Raw genomic sequence first — 19,813 nt, 5'->3', positions numbered from 1 at the left:
TTGCCCACAGCTAAACCAACTAATATATGGATTTTTTTTTTCAAAGCACACATGATGTTTGTGGGTCTCTGCGTCATTTCGCACAATGGGTCAACTATTTAACTAACTAGAAGACACCCCGGGCGTTGCGCCGGGACTTTGTAGAATGTAACTATAGTGGGTACAAAACTTTATAAGCAAAGGCAATGTATAGAAGAGAAATAATTATTGAAAATATTTAGGTTCAAGATCTCAATACTAACATTAGTTCCTCAAAATGCATGTTGAACTATATTCTACTGACCTCGAGCAGTGTACCGAACAAAACATAGGTTTTTATTTTAAGTAGAAATTACTTAGCACCAGTAGCAATAGCATGCCTGGGCGTCAAATTGTTCTGATGAAATGCTACACTTCTTTCATAGCCGTATTGTTCAACACACCAACTATGAGGGTGTAGGTACTATCACTAATGTGTGATGCTTCAGATGTGTAGTAATGCAAGATTGTTCTGTAACATGAGAAACTTATGCGAATAATATGATCATTTGTGATCAGTGGAACTAATGTGGCTATTGGTTTATTTGGTAATTAATTCATAAATGGAAAACTATAGTTATTAAGGACAATATCAAACATTTTTAATCAGTGATTGCACACCTTGAAGTGCAGAAATGACTAAAGAGGCTTTAATTAGAAATGCCCGCAAACACGTTGCATGGTAGAAGAGAAATCAATCAGTATGATAATCAAGCATACATTAATGGTCAATGTACAGTTATCAATCTGCAAGCTGCAAGTCAATAACAGATATAGAAAGATACCCCATCAATAATCCGTGGAAGTATCTAAAGGACTGAAACTGTATTATGGAATGCATGCATTCGCTGGAATAAGAAAATTGCTATGACTTTCATTGTATAAAATAAAAAGCAAAATGGTAAGAAACCCGATCCTGTAGATGAAGCATAAGACATGGTTTCGGCCATTGCACTATAGTTGCATAAAATAAATAGAATTGAGTTAGCCGTCCTGTAAGGTACGGAACAAAGCATTCAGGAATAAGATTAGATCAACTTACAATCTTGATGTAATGGAAATATTGATGTGGCAGAACTCCAGAAGGAACTCCATAACTGGCTTGTGTAATCTGAGCACACAACATTGTATAGATCTTAAGAAATATGGCTTGATTATTTGCAGAAAATGTCTTGAGTATCTAACATACATGGGTAAATGTCAGGTCGATTAGACAGATTATTAGTACTAAGCTATCAGGTGATATAACTGCAGCCGGGAAGAATAATATAAAATTTGCAGCTGGAAAGTACTCTCACCTGAATAGAGTTGTGATGTACCTCGCAACAAAAAAGAAAGAATAGAGTTGTGATGTGCGTGAGGGGAAGAAGCTGTCTGTACATTATCCATTGATGCATAGCAACACACTCCAGCAAGAAGTTTGATTATCAGTCGTTCATGCATACATGATATACACATGTATTTGAGAGAAACTTGGATAATAAAGGATGCAAAAAGAGAGGAGGGCGACACCTGGAAAGGGGTATGCAGATCCATGCCATTTAGGAGTGATTCAGGGAAGCGCAATCAGAGAGGGGAAATGAGCATGTTAACTGATGCCTGATGCGAGCGAGTGGTGAATCACAGCAGGGAGCCAGCGTCCACATGAGAGAGCTGTGCGTAGACATGTCACATGTGGTGGTTCATCTTGGTGGAACTATGGAAGAGGAACAACACGAGGGTGTAGGAGGGACCGAGGGAGTGGAGGAAAGGGAGAAGACACTGAGGTTGCAGAAGGTGGAGAGAGATAAATAATCAATAGAAACGCTCTGGGGCCCGCAGAAAAAATAGAAACGCTCTCGGGAGAAGACGCTCCGTTGCGCAGGGAAATCCTTTCTGGGGAAAAAGAAGCTGGACCGACGATGACCAAGAGGATGACGGATTGGGTGGGGGAGTTAATGGGCCAGGATTCGAACAACCCACGTAGTCGGGGAAGGCATGGACTCCTCCTCTACCGTGCAAGCGATGGTAAGGAAAACACAGCAGCAGAAAACAAAGATGCCATGGCACATAAATAGGTTTTCTTTTACCGAGTTGGCTGCCTACTGAGGTGGTGGTTGCATGTGCTGGTGTGGCATGTGTGGGACATGTATGATGAGGTGGATAGGTTGCATGTCAAAAGAAATAGGATAGTGGGGATGAACTATTTAGGTATTATAGATAACAAGCTTTGAAATTTCAAGTCAGAGAGTTTATATTTGAGCAGTACATTTGAGCAGTACATTTCTGTCTTGAAAAGTTATTTTTAGAATTAATATTTCTCCATACTATGCATTTTATTCCTTAAGTGAAAATATCAATATGCATGTACAACATTACAGGGTCATGCTCAAGGTCAGAACTTCAAGTTAGTAGCACTAAATGATGTTTTATCAAAGTTAAAGAGAATTTTCATTATGTCCCATACGTTACATATATGTTTGGTTGCATGCTATTTATACTACGTAAGCTAACTTTTGTTCAGGTACAAATAGTATAGATCAGTATATATAAACATTATAAAAGGGGATTATACTAACCTTGGAAGTACGCTAAACAGGAAACAGAAAAGATATATTTATACTGGCAAAATAATTGTACTTTCTAACGAATGCCAAATTGTTTCAAGTTTCAATCTTTTTGTTTTGTAGTTTGATTGTAAAATTAACTGTAACTTGGATGTCAGGATGTTACTATTATTTTGTATTATGATTTATAGGGCCTGATCATGGGCATGCATAAGGTTTGAAGCATCCATCTGTCGTAAATTTCAATTATTGTCCTTAAAAACCATGATCAAAAGATACATGTGACATCAATAAATCAATGTTTGAGTAAAATGCACAGAACCACCATATTCATTTCACAATTAGCATAAAACCACCAATTTTATGATTCGTGATATTTTGCATCGAACCGAATTTCTGACAGTGGCAATAAACATTGAGCTGCATTCTGAGCATGTTTTGATGTGGCTGATCCCTTGCGGGCCGACAGCGGCGACGTCGCGGCGTTAACAGCCATTGACTCCTCTGTCCGAAGCGATTGGGCCGAGCGCTCCCTTATTCACTCCCCTCCCTCGCTCTCCCTCTCCTCTCTCTCGCGTGGCATGACAGTGGCGAGTTTTGTTGAAGGCGCCTTGGATCCATCGACGAGGGCATGGTGGGGACAGAGCATGAAGCATGGCTGGACGGCATGGCAGGAGGCACCCACGACGAGGAGGAATATTGTCACGGCAACAGCATATTCTGTTAATCGTAGCCATTGTCGGCGGCACAAATGCCTCCCGAGGGGTGGTGGTCGATCCACCCACTGCAAAATTTCCCCATACATGAGCTACATGCCTGAATCTATATCCATTTCACAGCTGGAATTTTAGGGTTCCAGATTTGGAAACTATGGTTTGTTGATTTAGGGTTGCAGATGTTTCTGAAACTCAAATTAACCGAATGCTGTTATTTAACCGAATTAACTGAAGTATTGAATTTAGGGTTGTGAATTAACTGAATGTTTATGTCTTGTTTGACTGAATTTTAGGGTTTTGAATTAACTGAATTGAATGTTCCTATCATGTTTGACTGAATTTATGGTTTTGGAAATAGAGTTGGCTCGTTTCTACTCCCTCCGTCCTAAAATTCTTATCTTAGATTTGTCTAGATATGGATGTATCTAATACTAAAACGTGACTTGATACATCCATATTTAGACAAATTCAAGACAAGAATTTTGGAACGGAGGGAGTATTTTTTTTATAGATAATACTCTCTCCATTCCAAATTACTTGTCAACACGTAATTTGGGACGTAGATTGCATTAGTTAATAAGAGCAACTCTGCCATCTAGATGAACGAACGGTAGTTTGGTTAGGATCGGGGCCTGATAAAATCTTAGACCTCATCCTACGGGATTGTAATGTGACAATTATTTAATCAATACAATCTCTTTATCCCTAAAAAACACTAGCATATGCTCCAAAAACACTTGGGCTTCAAATGATTGTCAATAGGGAGATTGGGGCGGGAAATTTGTGTTTAGGAGATTTATTTATTTGCTTTATTACGTTTTTTTTATTTGAGAAGATTTTGTTTTGTTTTTTCAAGAAGGAACTTTTTAGGGCGAAGTAGTAGTGGTTCCATGGTTGATTGATAATTAGGACAGTTAGCCCAAAAGCCTATCTGTGTTTTTTTTTAGAAAGAACAGCCTATCTGTGTTTTTTTTTCTTTTGAGGTGTTGTGCATGCGCTCCAGCTCGTGGAAAAGCCCTGCCCACACCAAGAGGAAAAAAAAGGACAAGAAAAGAAAAGGGGCGTTCCGAGAATCGAACTCGGGACCTCTCGCACCCGAAGCGAGAATCGTACCACTAGAGCAAACGCCCTGTTTTATGTCGAAGTAAGTCAGCGGATCTATTTAAATAAGCTTAAAGCAACATCCTCTTCGGATCTTACGACAAGTTCCTCCAAGCGTTCAAGCATAACAACCGTCTCCTCTCGCACAACCTCGAGAGGGTGGTCAAGCCAAATGTGGCGTTACTGCAGGAGTGCACGCTAGGTGCTTGCGATATTGACAAGGTGTGTACCACTGTGCCAAGGATGCTCACCGCCAGCGCGGAACAAATACGGGCGGCGGCGGCGTTCGCCGAAGGTCTTGGTGTGCCCCGTGGCTCTGTGATGTTCAGGAAAATTCTGCTGTATGTCGAATTGCTCGGCGAGGAGAAGATTGCCGCCAAAGTGAAGTACTTGAAGAGCACCTTCGGCTGGTCGGATGCTGAGGTGGGCATTGCTTTGTCCAAGGATCCGTCTGTGCTGAGGAGGTCAAAGAACATGCTTCAGCGCAGATCCGAGCTCCTTCTCTCTGAGTTGGGGTTGGAGCCGGCCTACATTGCTCATCGACCGGCAATGCTCACTTACAGCCTGGAGGGCCCGCTCAGACCCCGCTACTGTGTTATGAAATTTCTTAAGGAAAATGGGTTGCTAGTGCACAGCCATAGCTACTACTCCCTCCGTCCGGAAATACTTGTCATCAAAATGAATAAAAAGAGATGTATCTAGATGTATTTTAGTTCTAGATACATCCCTTTTTGTCTATTTTGATGACAAGTATTTTCGGACGGAGGGAGTATTAAGCATTGATTTTGACTGAGAACGTATTCATGGAGAAGTACATATGCCCTCACATGGAAACTGCACCACACCTTGCTGAAGACTACGCTGCCGCCTGCCGAGGGGAAGCGCCGACAAGATTCAGATTTGCATCACCCAAGAACGAGCTATGAAAATCAGTGAACTGTGACGGTGCGACAAAGTTTTTATTCTCCATAGTAAGCTGGTAATTCCTATTTCGGTATACTTTGCTTAACTAGATGCTGTTTTTCTGCCCTGTTAGATGCAGAATCTGATTGAACTGATGATTTGGTTCCTGATTGCTGATATCTTATCATTTAGTAGCGAATAAACCATGGATTGGTTGAACTTGTTCATCCTGATGCCATGTTATTTAACACACATATTGGAGCTAAGAAAGTGTGGGAACATGCCATTCTGCAATGCATTAATTTCTCTATCCTGGCTTACATTGCTTATCGCCTGGCACTCTATTATACACTGGCCCACCAACTGGAATTTTGGTTCTGTGTTCTTAAAGCTTCTTAAGGCAATTGTTTTTTTTAAATCCTTACTGCACCACAAAGATTTGTTTCAGTGTTGTTGCCTAACTAGATGTTGGTCTCTGGTATATTATGTATCTCACATGCTAGTATGGTCACTGCTAATGCTTGATCCAGTAATTAGATTCACGAGTACTGTTATGTCCATGTCATCATAAAATTTCATTTGAATGGCAATTCTAGACCTTTTCTTTTGTGGTGAACTGTTTTGGACTTGTTGATGGCCACAATATGTTGATCAATCTGAGGATGCAGTTTTGACCCAGTTTGTTGGTTGCTTGTTCCACTTCTTCTGAGCTAAAAATCTTAGTTCTTTCTGCTGCATCTTTGTTTGAAGAGATTAAATGTTTTGAAAGACATTCATGTTTCGCTAGTTTGGATCAGTTTTTTTTTCCTTTTTTCTCTCCTATATTTCTGAGTGACCTATTGGCTGATACGTTCAGTTCTAGGGACAACTGATTTCAAAACTGAACAAGAGAGTTGTATATTTTCTATATATGGCGTACCATCTAGTCCAAATACTATGGCTGGCTAAAACCAAGCCTCCTCAGGTTTGCACGAGTCAGGGCTTACATGTGTCTAAATGTATGTTCTTATATCATGATTTATGCTAGCAAATGGTTAGAATTTTACCTCTGCTTAGCGTGGTATATTCCAAATCTGCCTAGATTTATCCCACGTGTCACAACATTACAGGCTATGCTTTATGCAAACCAGAGTTGGGCATTAACAGATGTAAGTTGGCTTTCGCTAGATGGCATCTATTTTTCAGCTTTCTAAAACTATATCAAGCTTGTACTGCTGACCTTTGCGCCAAACTTATTATACCAACTCTGATACTGAACTACATGTATTACTTGTTATATAGATATTTACTGCCCCGAGAACAGATCGCTGAATCTATCTGCATATTTAATACTGTACCTCCCATAGTTTGTTGGCTTCTTAACTCCTGTTTTCATGTATGGACGAATGTGCTTCTTAAATCAATACTTTTTTATGATATTTGTTAGCTTATGAGATGACAAAATAATTATATCTTCTTGTCCTCTGCAAAATCCAGTTTCTTCTTATATGGTTGTTGATTGATCCACGGTAATGCTTGAGAGCTTGAGATGGTGCTTCGTTGATTCGTAATCACGCAGTTGAGCTATTAAGATTCAAGATATAAGATATAGGCAACCATTTACATTTTTGTCATAGGCCACTGTGGTTGTCTTGCAAAGCAATCCTCCACTGGTATATTAGCAATTCAGCATTCTCATTATCTGTGGAATTTCTGCGCTCCAGCTGGTTTGTATTTCTGTTTTCATCCGTTACTAGTAAGGATTCAGCACATCCACAACAATCCCAGCCTGTATCTTCTCTCGTGTTTTTTTTCTTGAATGCGCAGAAGCTTGTGTATCATTGCATTGATAGGAGTGGGAAGAGATATAAGGGTACCATCATGAGACACTTACACAAGCTGGACGCTAGAGCGGAACACGGGATGGTCAGCCCCAAGGAAAACAAAGGCCTAACTCTCGGAAGCATATTCATCCCTTTGGCTCTTGCCCTAGCCTAGAGGCACGCATCTTCCAAGGGTCGGAGGGCTGCAGCGAGTCGAAGACACAACTGTTGCGGTGTTTTTAGATCCACCAGCCACAGGCAGTGAGGAGGATGGAGGAAAGACCTCAGCAAAGCTCTGCAGGAGCTTCTGATCAAGAGGACGCCCATCAGTCCGCGAACGCCGACGTCTGGTCTTGCGGCATGGCGGTAGATCGGCACGAGGAGAGGATTTTGTGCCAAATCTGTTGACGTATAATGTGTTGCCTAGTCTCTTCCATCAGATCGGTCTTTTGGTTGCATTGGCTAGAGCATGCACTTCTACATGGTATCGGAGTCAAGAGGTCTTGAGTTCAAGACCCGGCTGGCGTAATTAAATTGCAGCCCACTTTCGGTCCAGGTTTAGGCCCGAGGGAGCCACACGTGAGGGGGAGTGTTGACGTATAATGTGCTGCCTAGTCTCTTCCATCAGATCGGTTTTTTGGTTGCATTGGTTAGAGCATGCACTTCTACAAAATCTGCCACTAGAAGGCGGTCAGTGAGTAGGTGTTGCATGTCCTCGAAAGTCTGATCACGGAGGATGGTCGCGTCGTGCCAGTCGTTCGGCGGTCCACAACAAAGAATTTTTTTCAATTTTTCCTTGCCTGTTATTTTCTCAAGTTAGTAGAAGGGGGAAACTTGGATATGACCCAAATCAAAGGCAGACAGAAAGGGACCCAAGCATATATGTTGTGTCACAACATGAATGGGAAAAAAACTAGACTGTTACCCAAATGAAAAACAACTAGCTTTTAAGTCTTTGTGTTGTGATCCTAGACAACACCCCACATCTACTTGTGTTTCCTGCTAGTCTACTTGTTGGGATGTGCCTTGTCATGGACTCCCATGTTTTATCATTATTCTTTTCCCCTCTTACTTGTATGTTTTCTTGGTCCGGTTTCCCTCATAATCGGGTTAATTTGTTTAGGTTTTCGATTGGCTTTTCCTTGTAAACTAGCTCATGGTACAAATTCCGTCAATAAAAAAAATTTAGTACAAAGAAGAAGCCCACTAGTATGACGATGAGACTACAGGGCTTGTTCCATCGCAATATCTACCCTACGGAATAGTTTACTAGACATACACTTTTAGCTATTCAGAAGAAAAACTTCACATGACTATCCAGAAAAATACATAATAACCTCATTAATCACCAAATATGAAGATACATGTAGCAATGCGGGTTGGAACATACTAGTGTTGGCAAACATCCTATCAGGAGACTAAATGAAATGTCATATGCATCATTGTACACATCAGGAATTATGTTCTATGGATATTGGGAGTAATTGGCCCAATCGGAAATAGAAACAAGAATCCATGTCCTGGTGTCTTCCTTGTACTTCTGAATACACCAAATCATTCAGAATGTTTCTTGGGACAACGCTGCAATTTCATCAATGAATTTAGTTGGGAGGCATGCTACTCGACCCATTTTCGAATCTTGAGTAATATGTGGAACTAGAGCCAGAGAAGCCTTCTGATCTTTTAAAACCAGGAAGATTATTCTCGGACCTTCTATGCCACAAATAACCTGGAGCAGAACCGCTAGGTGGCCTCAAGTGTTGTGAACCTGCAATAACATAGTCAGTTTCAAGCCATTCACTAAACATCCAATGTTGTTGGTCAGGAGAAATACCATTGTTGTTTCCATGATCTGTTAAGGGCCTGAAGTATTCGAGTGCAAAATTGGGAGTGCGGTGGGTAATGAAGCCTTGACCTCTTGCACAGGGAGGAAGCTGATGAAAGACGCCTTGACATTCTGGGGCATGAGGATGTAACCCTTGACCTGATAGTCCAATAGGAGGATGCCGAGCATGGAAGTCGTGACGTAGTAGTCCAGGAGGAGGATAAGGACAATATGAGCCTTGCTCTGCTAGTACCAGGGGAGGACGCCAAAAGTATAGGCCATCATCTACTGGTGCACGAAGAGGATGAACCGGGTATGATTGCTTATCTGAAAGAAGAGGATGATGTCCATGATCAGTAAGTACTGGAGGAGGACATCGAGAGAACAAGACTTCCATGCATGTGGACTAATAGGTAATACAAGCTTACCACATATCACTTCTTGTGATTCCAAGCGAGTGCCCCTGATTTCTTGTATTGTCGCAGTACTTACCTCTCCCTTGCTTGTGTTTACTGGTGATTTTCGGTCCCGTACAACAAAACCGATTAATGAGTCTTGGTTTGTATCGATTGTTGATGCGCCTTTCCAGAAACCATATTTTGCAAGGACTGTTATTATGTCCTTGTGTCCAGGACATACATAAATATATGAACCATCTTCTGTTGTTGCTAAACCAATTCTTTTGTTCACTTTTAACATCTTTGCAACCTGCATCAGTGTCATAAAATAGCTTAAGCATAATATTCTGAATGTCCATACCTTCTAAAGACTAGAAATAAAAAATCAAGTGTCAATTTTACCTGTTTCATTCCCTCTAAGCCATTTTTTGAAGACTCAACATTCAACAACAGGGAAATCACCTAATAGGATATTGGTTGCAAGTAAAAATCAGTTTTGGTTTATTTCTGTGATATTGCAGTAACTATTAAAACTTATGATGAAAGCAAACTGACGCTGCAAAACACATAGTTATCTAGGTATATCAAATACAATTTCAAACTCATTTCAGCACAAAAGTAAATAATCCTAAAACGGGAGAATGTCAAATCATAAGAACAAGGATGAATCATCTATAATGTAAGAAAATGATCTTACCATTATTGACCGATTTTGAGAGTGACGAAGATCCTTGAGGAATTTTTTAAAAAACCCCCATTTCACTCTTCCTTTGATTTCTATGGTTTTCGGCCAAACAATATCTTGAATTTTTTCCCCACTGCAAAGAGATCACATGGAAATCTATAATCAGAAACAACATGATTCGAACGTCCACCATTTACAACAACTAAATATTTGTTTTTAATCTAAGAAACAAATATAATCCTACTTTATGATTACAGTGGAAAAAATATATTATATACTCCCCCGTTTTTATTAAGTCCGCGTATTAGCTTTGGTCAAAGTCAAGCTTTGTGAACTTTGACCAAGTTTATAAACAAAAATTAACATATACAATAACCAATCAATACCATTAAAATATTATTGAATGTACTTTCACATCATATAGATTTGTTATGGTAAATGTTTATATTGTTTTCTATAAACTTGGTCAAACTTCATGAAGTTTGATTTCAATCAACTCTAATATGCAGAGTAAATAAAAACAGAGGGAGTACATCACATTATCATTAAATCTGGTCAATTCAAGGCATGCATGTGTTGTCGTGCAAAGACAAATTATATTAGTTCTAACTTGTAAAAAGCAATCAAAGCTCCATACAAAAAGAATAGAATCATATGTAGTGGTGATGTTACAACAATGAAATGTTTCAATCCCGAAATAATTAACATGTTAATACCCTCTATAATTCATACAATAATATCATGAAATACTCGTTTTGTTGGAGTTTGACTTGTTTTGACCTCATTGGCCTCTTGCTGTCAAATTCTTTTTGGACAATATGCCCCACTAATTAGTACCAATAGAAAATGTATGTGCTTTCCCTTACTATTATGAAAATTGATGCCTAAAGGACCAAGACCATCTCACGTCCTACAGTTTAACTTCAAGGCTTCAACACCTATTATGCAAAGAAATGGAGATTTGACTGGATTGAGTAGAAAAACAGTTACATAACTTAAAAACATGGTGCAACTCCTAGTAAGGATATAAGTTGGGTTGAGTGTATGTGTGGGGTGTGCATATGGGTTTGGCCCAAAGGCCCACCCTTGTGAATATCTACTCATACTTGTAGGTTATAGTTAAAGAGCAAGAGAGTGTTACAGATTTGTTTTCTCCAAGAGACAACATGGTGTAACACCTAGGTTACAACTAAAGCCATTGCTAGCGGCGAGAGGAAAGGTGGTGCTCATGGCTATGGGTGAAGAGAGGTTTTGTCGCTAGTGGATCTCTTGGAGTGAGGAGAAAATTGCATGGGAGAAGCTACAGCAGAGCCGTAGCCTTTAGCAGATAGGAAATGGTCTGGAGCAGGGGGAGAGAACCATTGCTGGTGGTGGACCAGGCCAGAGAGAAGAGGTGCCTGCGGCCAGGAGTGCGGGGTAGCGCAGCAAATTGGCATTGAAGCTTGTGGCATGCAACCTGGGACTGGGGCCCCTCCTTGTGGCTTGTGCAGGAACTGTAGGTCATGGGTGCTAGGGGTAGCAGCAGGAGGCGTACATGTGGCTGCTCAAAATCAAAAGCTCATCCGAGATGATGGCCGATAGTGCGTGCAAGTAGAAGGACCTACAGGTCTGCGGTGTTGGTCCGTGGTGGTGAAAGGAGAGATTGATGAGGTCTGTACGGCTACTATCACTTGGGGGTAGCGGTGTTGGTGTAGTGAGTACTATAGCAAGAAGCAGAGAAGATGTTTGTTGCCTAAATTTGTTTGTGGGCTGCTGATGTTGCTGTCTTAGAGTGAAGAGAAGTAGATGTTTTTTTTTGCTGGTTGCGGAAAGAAGGCAAAGCGAAACATCTTGTAGGAGGTGTGGCTGGTGTTTGTGACAGGTAACAGCGTTGTGGATTTAGGGCCTTGGTGCGCTAGTTGCATTGAACCCGGTTCGAGTTGTTGATTGTTGTTGCTCAAGTAAGCTAAAAGTTAATATCTGATAGAGCAGAAGAGAGGAGGCATAGTCGCTTGCTCTTGGCGCTTTCTAGTGATACTGAACCATGGAGGAAAATAAAGAATTGAGAAGCTACTTCAAAAACACACAAAAAAACTCAGAGAATCTCCAACAACGGCCCTATAATAGGGCACAAAAAAGCCGTTGGAGTAAAATTTGGGACACCAAAAAGTGAATTTTAGGGCACCAGAAAATGCTCACCAACTATAGCAGCCCTAAAATTGGTGCCCCCAAAATACCGTGGATGTCATTTTGTGCTTGTCCTATTTTAGGGCACTTGTTGGAGCAGCTTTTTTGGCATAAAGTGGTGTAAAACAATCATTTTATTATGGTCCCACGTGGTCCCCCATTTGGAGCAAATTTTGCGGCAGCAACCAAAGTGTTTTGTATTTGTAGCATATGGCCGCTCGCCACCGTCGTTGTAGGGTGAGAATTCGCCGGAAGTGTCATAGAAAGGTTAGTGCATCTATGCATACTATTGTGTGTGTTTCCTGGTCAGGACGCTATCGAGGTGTAGAGGAGGCTCTATGTGGGAGGAATCGGGTGGGGTTTTGCTAGAATCAACAATCCAGTCGCGCTGGAGTCACTAGAAGGAGGTGAAGGAGACGGGTAGGGTACCTGCAAGCCTCACATCATGGAAGGGGTGTACAGCGAGCGTGCCGATGATGTGCTGACATAGTTCCACATTGAGGCACCATCGTCTCGCTCTGATCGCTCATGGCAGTTGTGCCATGTTAAGAAGGAGGAGGTTGCAGGCCGCCATCACTCCCGTGGCATGAGCCTCTCGCCGTGGAGGTCAAGGTGGATAGACACGACGACAAGGTGGGATCGTGGAGTTCATTGATGATTTTTAACTTTTAGGATCTGCTTTTGATCTGTCATTGATGATTTTAAAATTATATATAAAGTTCATGATCGGCTCTTGATCCATCCTACATGTGGTTGAGTAAGCATGATGTGGCATGTTTTATTCTTCAGATCTGATAGTTGATTAGGAAGAGGAAGGGGCCCCTAAAGAATGATGAGACACTCTTTCAGAGGTGGTGTCAAATGGCGTTCAATTTATGAGTTAGGAATTCTCTCTTCATAAGGGGCCCCTAAACAAAGCCATTCAGCGGATACATGCTCCAAGCATTAGTAAATTCATTGTGGACCATTTGGTAGTCGGATCATTGTAAGTGGCACAATATACAAGTTCATGTTTATAATTTAAACATTTTCTAAATGGCTGCATACCTTTGTGCATATATGACTAAATGGCATATTGCTTCTTCAGTCTCATCTGAGTATATAAGGCGTGCATGCAATTGTAATAAGGCTCTCTTTTTTCTCTCATTTATTTGTTGTCTTTTGAGACTGGATATTTTTTCACTCATACCCAAGACACTAATAGAAGGAATCCAAGTCAATTTAGTAGCAACTATTGTGGCTAATAGTTCAGCAGGAATTTTTTTTTGCTCAGTGCTCCATGATATTGAAGCTACTATTGTAACAAACTGAATTATATGTGTGGGGTGTGTGTACGGGTTTCTACCAAATTAAAGGCTTACTCTTAGGTATATACACTCATACTTGCACGATGTAGTTACACAATCCATGATGTTCAAATTAATTTGGTTGTAAATCATATTATGTGTGTGTGTATTTTAATAGCTATAACTATTTCAAGTAATTCAAAGCAACATGGAAAATGGGATATCTAAGGAAAATGGTGCCTAAGGAAAAAAAATCCCTATTTGAACATCACATTAGTGGTTTTTGCACCGAGGAATTATGAGGAAACATTGATTGAGACCATTCTTTATATGACATATCAAATATTGCACATGAACTAATTGTTCTAAAAATCGTCATCAGTTTAATACGACCTGCAACTAATAATGGGCCATCTCCAAAGAAGACTGGAACTAGAAGCCATGTAGTAATAAATTCAAAAGGTTAAAATTGGTTGACACAAACTTAATGTTCACCGTGGTTCAAATATTACTTTATAAGTCGAAATTGACATTTGTCCTAACTCATCAAAATACACCTACATTAGAGCAAAACACCAATTTGGTAAGCCAAAAAACCAACCATTTTTACATGTATAGGGTTGTCTGTTATCAGAACAAAATCTACTACTTCTCTAAAGACACAACAACGAAAACATTATACTAAATCAATAATAAGAATGATGTCAAAAAATATCATTTGAAAGCATAACCAAGGTACTTATTTACCTTCTAAAAAAGGCGAGAACAGGCACTGTGGTAGTCTTAAGTCTGATCACACCACCCCCCAGACTTGTACAGGCAGACGGAGATACGGAACCATTGACAGACTTCATATCATCATCTGAAAAATAAGATGAAAGTACATTAGAAATATAATGTGTTGTTTTACATCCATGTAAATCATGTTACTTTATATATGTAATCCTCCTGCAACATTCTATTTTGCAGATAACTGTACAGGCCTTAGTTACCTATACAACTTCCCAGAGAAGCATCTGCGAGCTGATGTTGTGTTCCACGATACATATTTTCTGATATTTTATTTTACTACCAGAGATACAAGTTAAAGTTGGAGAAGAATCTGTGTGCGGGCCTCGGGTTTTATGATGAATTTGTTTGTGGGAGAGAGCACTATGCATTGAGCGATAAGAATAAATGATTGTGCCTTTCATAAAAAACAAAAACAAAATGGTGTGCTAAGAGAAATAGGGGCGGCCTCCTCCAGATGTTATACAGACTATTTACAAAGAGTGAATTGCAGAAAACCATCATATTGGCGTCTAGGTTTGTAGAAAACACCGGTTTACAAATTTCTGTCAGAAACCACTGGTTCTCGGCCTAATCTTTTGCAAAAAACAATAGTTGGCAGGTTTGGCTCATTTGATAATGATTATGACAGATGGAGCCCACCCTTTCCTTATGTGGGTAACTGTCCACAATAAACAACGCTAAAGGGGTCTTTTGCAAAAAACATCACCCCTCGCGAAAAAAGATTTGCCTTAAAAGCGTTAACCACCCAGACCAGCACGACACGGCATGGCCTGTGCTAATCGTGCCTAGCCTGGCACGGCCCGTCGTGGCACGTTTAATAGTCGGGTCGTGCCGGCCCACGGGCACTTCTCCTTGGCCCAGGCACGCCCTGATTAGTAAACGGGCCGGCCCGATGGCCTGTTTAGCACGTTGGGCTGCACATTTTCAGTCTGTTGGACTGGTTTTAGGCTTATTGGGCTATATTTTAGGTATACGTATGTAAAAAAATAGGAAAATTTTGTAACAAAAATTTAAACGGGTCATGCCATGCCGGCCCGCATGCCCAGGCTCCAGGCCCAGGCACGGCCCAAGACATGCCACGTGCCGGCATGCGGCCGTTTAGCCCGTGTCGTGTTTGGCCCATGGCAGGCCGTGCCGGCGTGCTCGCGGGCTGGCCTGTTTGGCCCGGCCCGTTTGAGCAGCAGCGGCCGCGCCTCCCCTTCTCCATCCTCCCTCTTCTTGCTTTCCCCGAGCTGGCGGGGCGCATCTCGGCCGGCCGGCCGCGCCTCCACTTCTCCTTCCTCCCTCCTCTCTCTCTTTCCCGAGCCGGCCTCGCGCAGCAGGGGCGAACTTGGGGCCAGCGGCGGCCGCGCCTCCGCTTCTCCATCCTCCCTCCTCGCGGTTCCCTCGTGCCCATCCCGTCCCCGCGTCATGGCGGCCACGTGAGCAGACCTCACCGGCGGATCCTAACCGCGCGGCCATGGATCCAGCGTGGCCCCCGGCGTCCTGGATCCGATGATCTTTGGCACTAGAGGCCCTGGATCCGATGAACTTTGCGGCTAGACGGCATGCGGCTTCCTCTGGTGGCTCGACCAAAGGCTGACGATGATGGTCTGACGGCTGAGGACGACGGACGCCGGACCTCTGGTGACCGCAGGCTGAGGGACGAGGCGCGGCCCATCGGCCCGGCCAGCTCCGCCACCGACGGCCACAAAGCCGCGTGCCTGTGCCTGTACCCTCCACTCCCATTCCCGGCGACGAGAACCATTGCCGGCGTGCTGCTGCTCTGCTCGGCTACTTGGCAGCCCAAATCTATTCGTGGAGCTGATTGCTTTTTGTTTACTGATTGAAGGGTGTTTCTGTAAAATTTTAGGGACTATTTTATAAATCTAGAAAATCCCTCATCTAACAATGTCTAAATTGTCTACCGTGAACTGTTACGCCACATCATCAAATGTGGTACCCACATGTCATAATCACGATTAAAGTGCTCGAAGCGACCGATCAGTTTTTTCTCTCCTTTTTTGCAAAAGATTAGGCTAAGAGTGAGTGATTTTTGTCATAAATTCGTAAACCGGTGTTTTCTGCAAACCTAGTGTCAATGTGGTGGTTTTCTTCAATTCATTCTATTTAAAAATGATGTTTTAAAAGAATGCCAGGTATAGCCTAAAATTAAATAGTAAAGGACAATAAAAAGCTTTAATGTAGCCTAACATCAATAGCCCATGAGGCAACAACATAACAAAAATATACTAATTTAGAATCAAGTGTCACCAGGATCTCCATTCCTAAAGAATAACCTCTCCTTGCCGTCCATGGAAGTACTCCATGTAGATAGTTATTTAACAAAGTGAGGATCAATCGGGTGCTATAGCTTGCAACACAGTCAAAACTAACATCTAGCAAACATCACACATACATCACGAATCTGCAAGACCAAAAAACTTGCCTGGTGCCTCGCTTGTCGGCGCCACAACGGGTTGCGACATCATGCCGCCGCGAACGGGGAAAGTCCGGCTGAGAATAGGAGAAGACCAACGGGGAATAGAAGAAGAGGGGCGAGCAGGAGGAAGAAGCCGCCGCCGCCGCCGCCACACAGGAGCGCTTGGTCGGGGGGAGGATTGGGTATTATACCTATTTGGGCTAGGTCAGGCTTGTGTCTTTGGGCTAATGGGCTGCCCAAAGAAACAACGCGCTACAAGCTATCCCGTGCGAAACTTTAGTTGGCATTTCATATTTGGCGCTGCAGGCGCCGGTTAAGGGCCAATTTTCATAACCGGCGCCTGCAGCGGTGTTAGCTGGGCTGGCCCATTTATCTGTTTTAGTCTGTACTTTTTTCTTCTATTTCCAAAAACGCAAAAGAAGTGCAGCACTCGTGACTCAAACATGGGACCTGCTGTTTCCAGGTGCAATGCACCAACCACACCGCCACAATACCTCCTCTGTTATTTTTCATCTTTCCCATTCTTATATTACTTCAAGTTTTCCTTTCCTTTTTCTCCCTTTTTACTATTTTCTTCTTCCTGGATCGATGAACTTTTTTCTAAAATTTGATGAATTGTTTTTCAAATTTGATGAACTTTTTTCATATTTGATGAACTTTTTCAAAAAAAACAATGAACTTTCTTTCAAATCTGCTGAACTTTTTTCAAAATCGATGAACTTTTTTCCAAATCGACTGAATTGTTTTCAAATTTTTGAACTTTTTTCAAAATTGGTGAACTAATTTTCAAAACCGATGAACTTTTTTTCAAATCTGTTGAACTTTTTTCAAAATCAATGAACTTTTTTCCAAATCTGCTGAACTTTTTTCAAAACCAATGAACTTTTTTTCAAATCCATTGAACAATTTTCAAAATTGATGAACTCTTTTCCAAATCCGCTGAACTATTCCAAAACCGATGAACTTTTTTCAAATCCGTTGACTTTTTTCAAAATCGATGAAATTTTTCTAATTATGGTGAACTTTTCTCAAATTTGTTGATTTTCTAGATTCGATGAACTTTAAGAAACAATGATTTTTTTAGAAAAAATCGTGGATTTTGAAAACACGTTCTTTGATTTTTTTTAAGAAAAGTGCATGTATTTAGGAAAAAAAGGAAAGAGAAAACGCGAACAAAAACCGTTACAGAAAAAGAGAAACAAGAAAAAAACGGTTTGGGCAGCTTTCCGCACCGGACGCTTTGCGAGCTGGACAAGAATAAAACCATGCACACGACCTTAGTAAGCACAGGTTGTTCGTTGGCGTAGTGGTTGGCGCAACCCTATGGTACCGGATAGGTGGTGAGTTCGAGTCCTGCTCCGCTAATCGGCGCTAACAGCGCCACTTTAGTGTGGGCTCTCCGCGTATGCTATAGCGCACTATTAGCAAAGAACTGCCACACTATTTTTTTATTGAAAAAGCCACGATCATCAAGTCTGAAAGATGGAAACAGTATGTGGTATTTACTGCTCCAAAAGCACCAAAAATGCATTAACTATTTGTGTTGGATATGAAAATACTCAAGAAAAGATTGTAATCTATAATTGAGATTTATGGGGTTATAAGTTGTGGTTGACATTAGCATTGTCATTATTATTCGGATAGAGAGATCGGTGCCAAACTACTATAAAACAAGGAAGCCAAGGATCGAAGGTAATTAATGTTGTCGCTTTCCAATTACTTATGTATGTTTGTGCTTTTTCACTGTATTCTGATATGTTTGAGCCTATCAATAGATCTACTTGGCTATTTAGTACAAGAAGATGTAAAAGGAGTACTACTACCATATAATGTTGCAATCTGTCCAAATATATAACCATGAAAGGGGACAGGCATACCGCACACTCGATAAAATAGAAATTAACACATAGCAACCCGCCAATTCTAAACTATAAGATTGCTAGCCAACTTGGCTCGAGGAGGCTCCCTCGATTTTCTGCTTTCTCAGCCATCAGATGATGGTCAAAACAGTCTTCTCTGTGTTCCGGGGCATTGGATCTTTGTGTCTAGTTTTCACCTCGTGGTAGATTCGGAGGGCCATTGACCTATGGGCTCAGCCTCGCCTGTGATTTGCTAGGTCGGTCATTTCAGGGTGCGCAAGTGCCCTCTCCTTATGTGTCCCATGTGTTGGAAATATGCCCTAGAGGCAATAATAAATTAGTTATTATTATTATATTTCCTTGTTCATGATAATCGTTTATTATCCATGCTATAATTGTATTGATAGGAAACTCAGATACATGTGTGGGTACATAGACAACACCATGTCCCTAGTAAGCCTCTGATTGACTAGCTCGTTGATCAATAGATGGTTACGGTTTCCTGACCATGGACATTGGATGCGGTTGATAACGGGATCACATCATTAGAAGAATGATGTGATGGACAAGACCCAATCCTAAGCCTAGCACAAAGATCGTAGTTCGTATGCTAAAGCTTTTCTAATGTCAAGTATCATTTCCTTAGACCATGAGATTGTGCAACTCCCGGATACCGTAGGAATGCTTTGGGTGCACCAAACGTCACAACGTAACTGGGTGGCTATAAAGGTGCACTACAGGTATCTTCGAAAGTGTCTGTTGGGTTTCACGAATCGAGACTGGGATTTGTCACTCCGGTTGACGGAGAGGTATCTCTGGGCCCACTCGGTAGGACATCATAATAATGTGCACAATGTGACCAAGGGGTTGATCAAGGGATGATGTGTTACGGAACGAATAAAGAGACTTGTCGGTAACGAGATTGAACAAGGTATCGGCATACCGACGATCGAATCTCGGGCAAGTACAATATCGCTAGACAAAGGGAATTGAATACAGGATTGATTAAGTCCTTGACATCGTGGTTCATCCGATGAGATCATCGTGGAACATGTGGGAGCCAACATGGGTATCCAGATCCCGCTGTTGGTTATTGACCGGAGAACGTCTCGGTCATGTCTGCATGGTTCCCGAACCCGTAGGGTCTACACACTTAAGGTTCGATGATGCTAGGGTTATAAAGGAAGTTTGTATGTGGTTACCGAATGTTGTTCGGAGTCCCGGATGAGATCCCGGACATCACGAGGAGTTCCGGAATAGTCCGGAGGTAAAGATTTATATATGGGAAGTCCTG

General features: G+C 41.7%; 1 protein-coding gene across 1 annotated transcript; it reads right to left on the bottom strand.

The window, feature by feature from the left end:
* Positions 1-8,466: 8,466 nt before the first annotated feature.
* On the bottom strand, positions 8,467-14,305 carry LOC123133389 (uncharacterized). Its single transcript, XM_044552891.1, has 6 exons — positions 14,194-14,305; positions 10,007-10,127; positions 9,712-9,771; positions 9,340-9,619; positions 8,921-9,238; positions 8,467-8,854 (listed from the first exon to the last, which is right to left on the bottom strand). Exons 1-6 carry the CDS (start codon positions 14,298-14,300, stop codon positions 8,688-8,690), a joined length of 1,053 nt encoding a protein of 350 aa, XP_044408826.1. The 5' UTR covers positions 14,301-14,305; the 3' UTR covers positions 8,467-8,687.
* Between the last annotated feature and the right edge of the window lie 5,508 nt (positions 14,306-19,813).

Source organism: Triticum aestivum, chromosome 6B (genome assembly GCF_018294505.1).
Source record: "Triticum aestivum cultivar Chinese Spring chromosome 6B, IWGSC CS RefSeq v2.1, whole genome shotgun sequence".
NCBI classification, from domain to species: Eukaryota; Viridiplantae; Streptophyta; class Magnoliopsida; order Poales; family Poaceae; genus Triticum; species Triticum aestivum.
The sequence above is the reverse complement of the archived record's forward strand: the minus strand, read 5'-3'. Positions and strand labels throughout refer to the sequence as shown.

Coding starts and splice junctions, on each gene's coding strand:
- LOC123133389 (XM_044552891.1), bottom strand. CDS start 14,300: ATGAAGTCTGTCAATGGTTCCGTATCTCCGTCTGCCTGTACAAGTCTG. Junction 9,620..9,711: donor GCTTAGAGGGAATGAAACAG/GTAAAATTGACA, acceptor ACACTGATGCAG/GTTGCAAAGATGTTAAAAGT. Junction 8,855..8,920: donor AGATCATGGAAACAACAATG/GTATTTCTCCTG, acceptor ATGTTATTGCAG/GTTCACAACACTTGAGGCCA.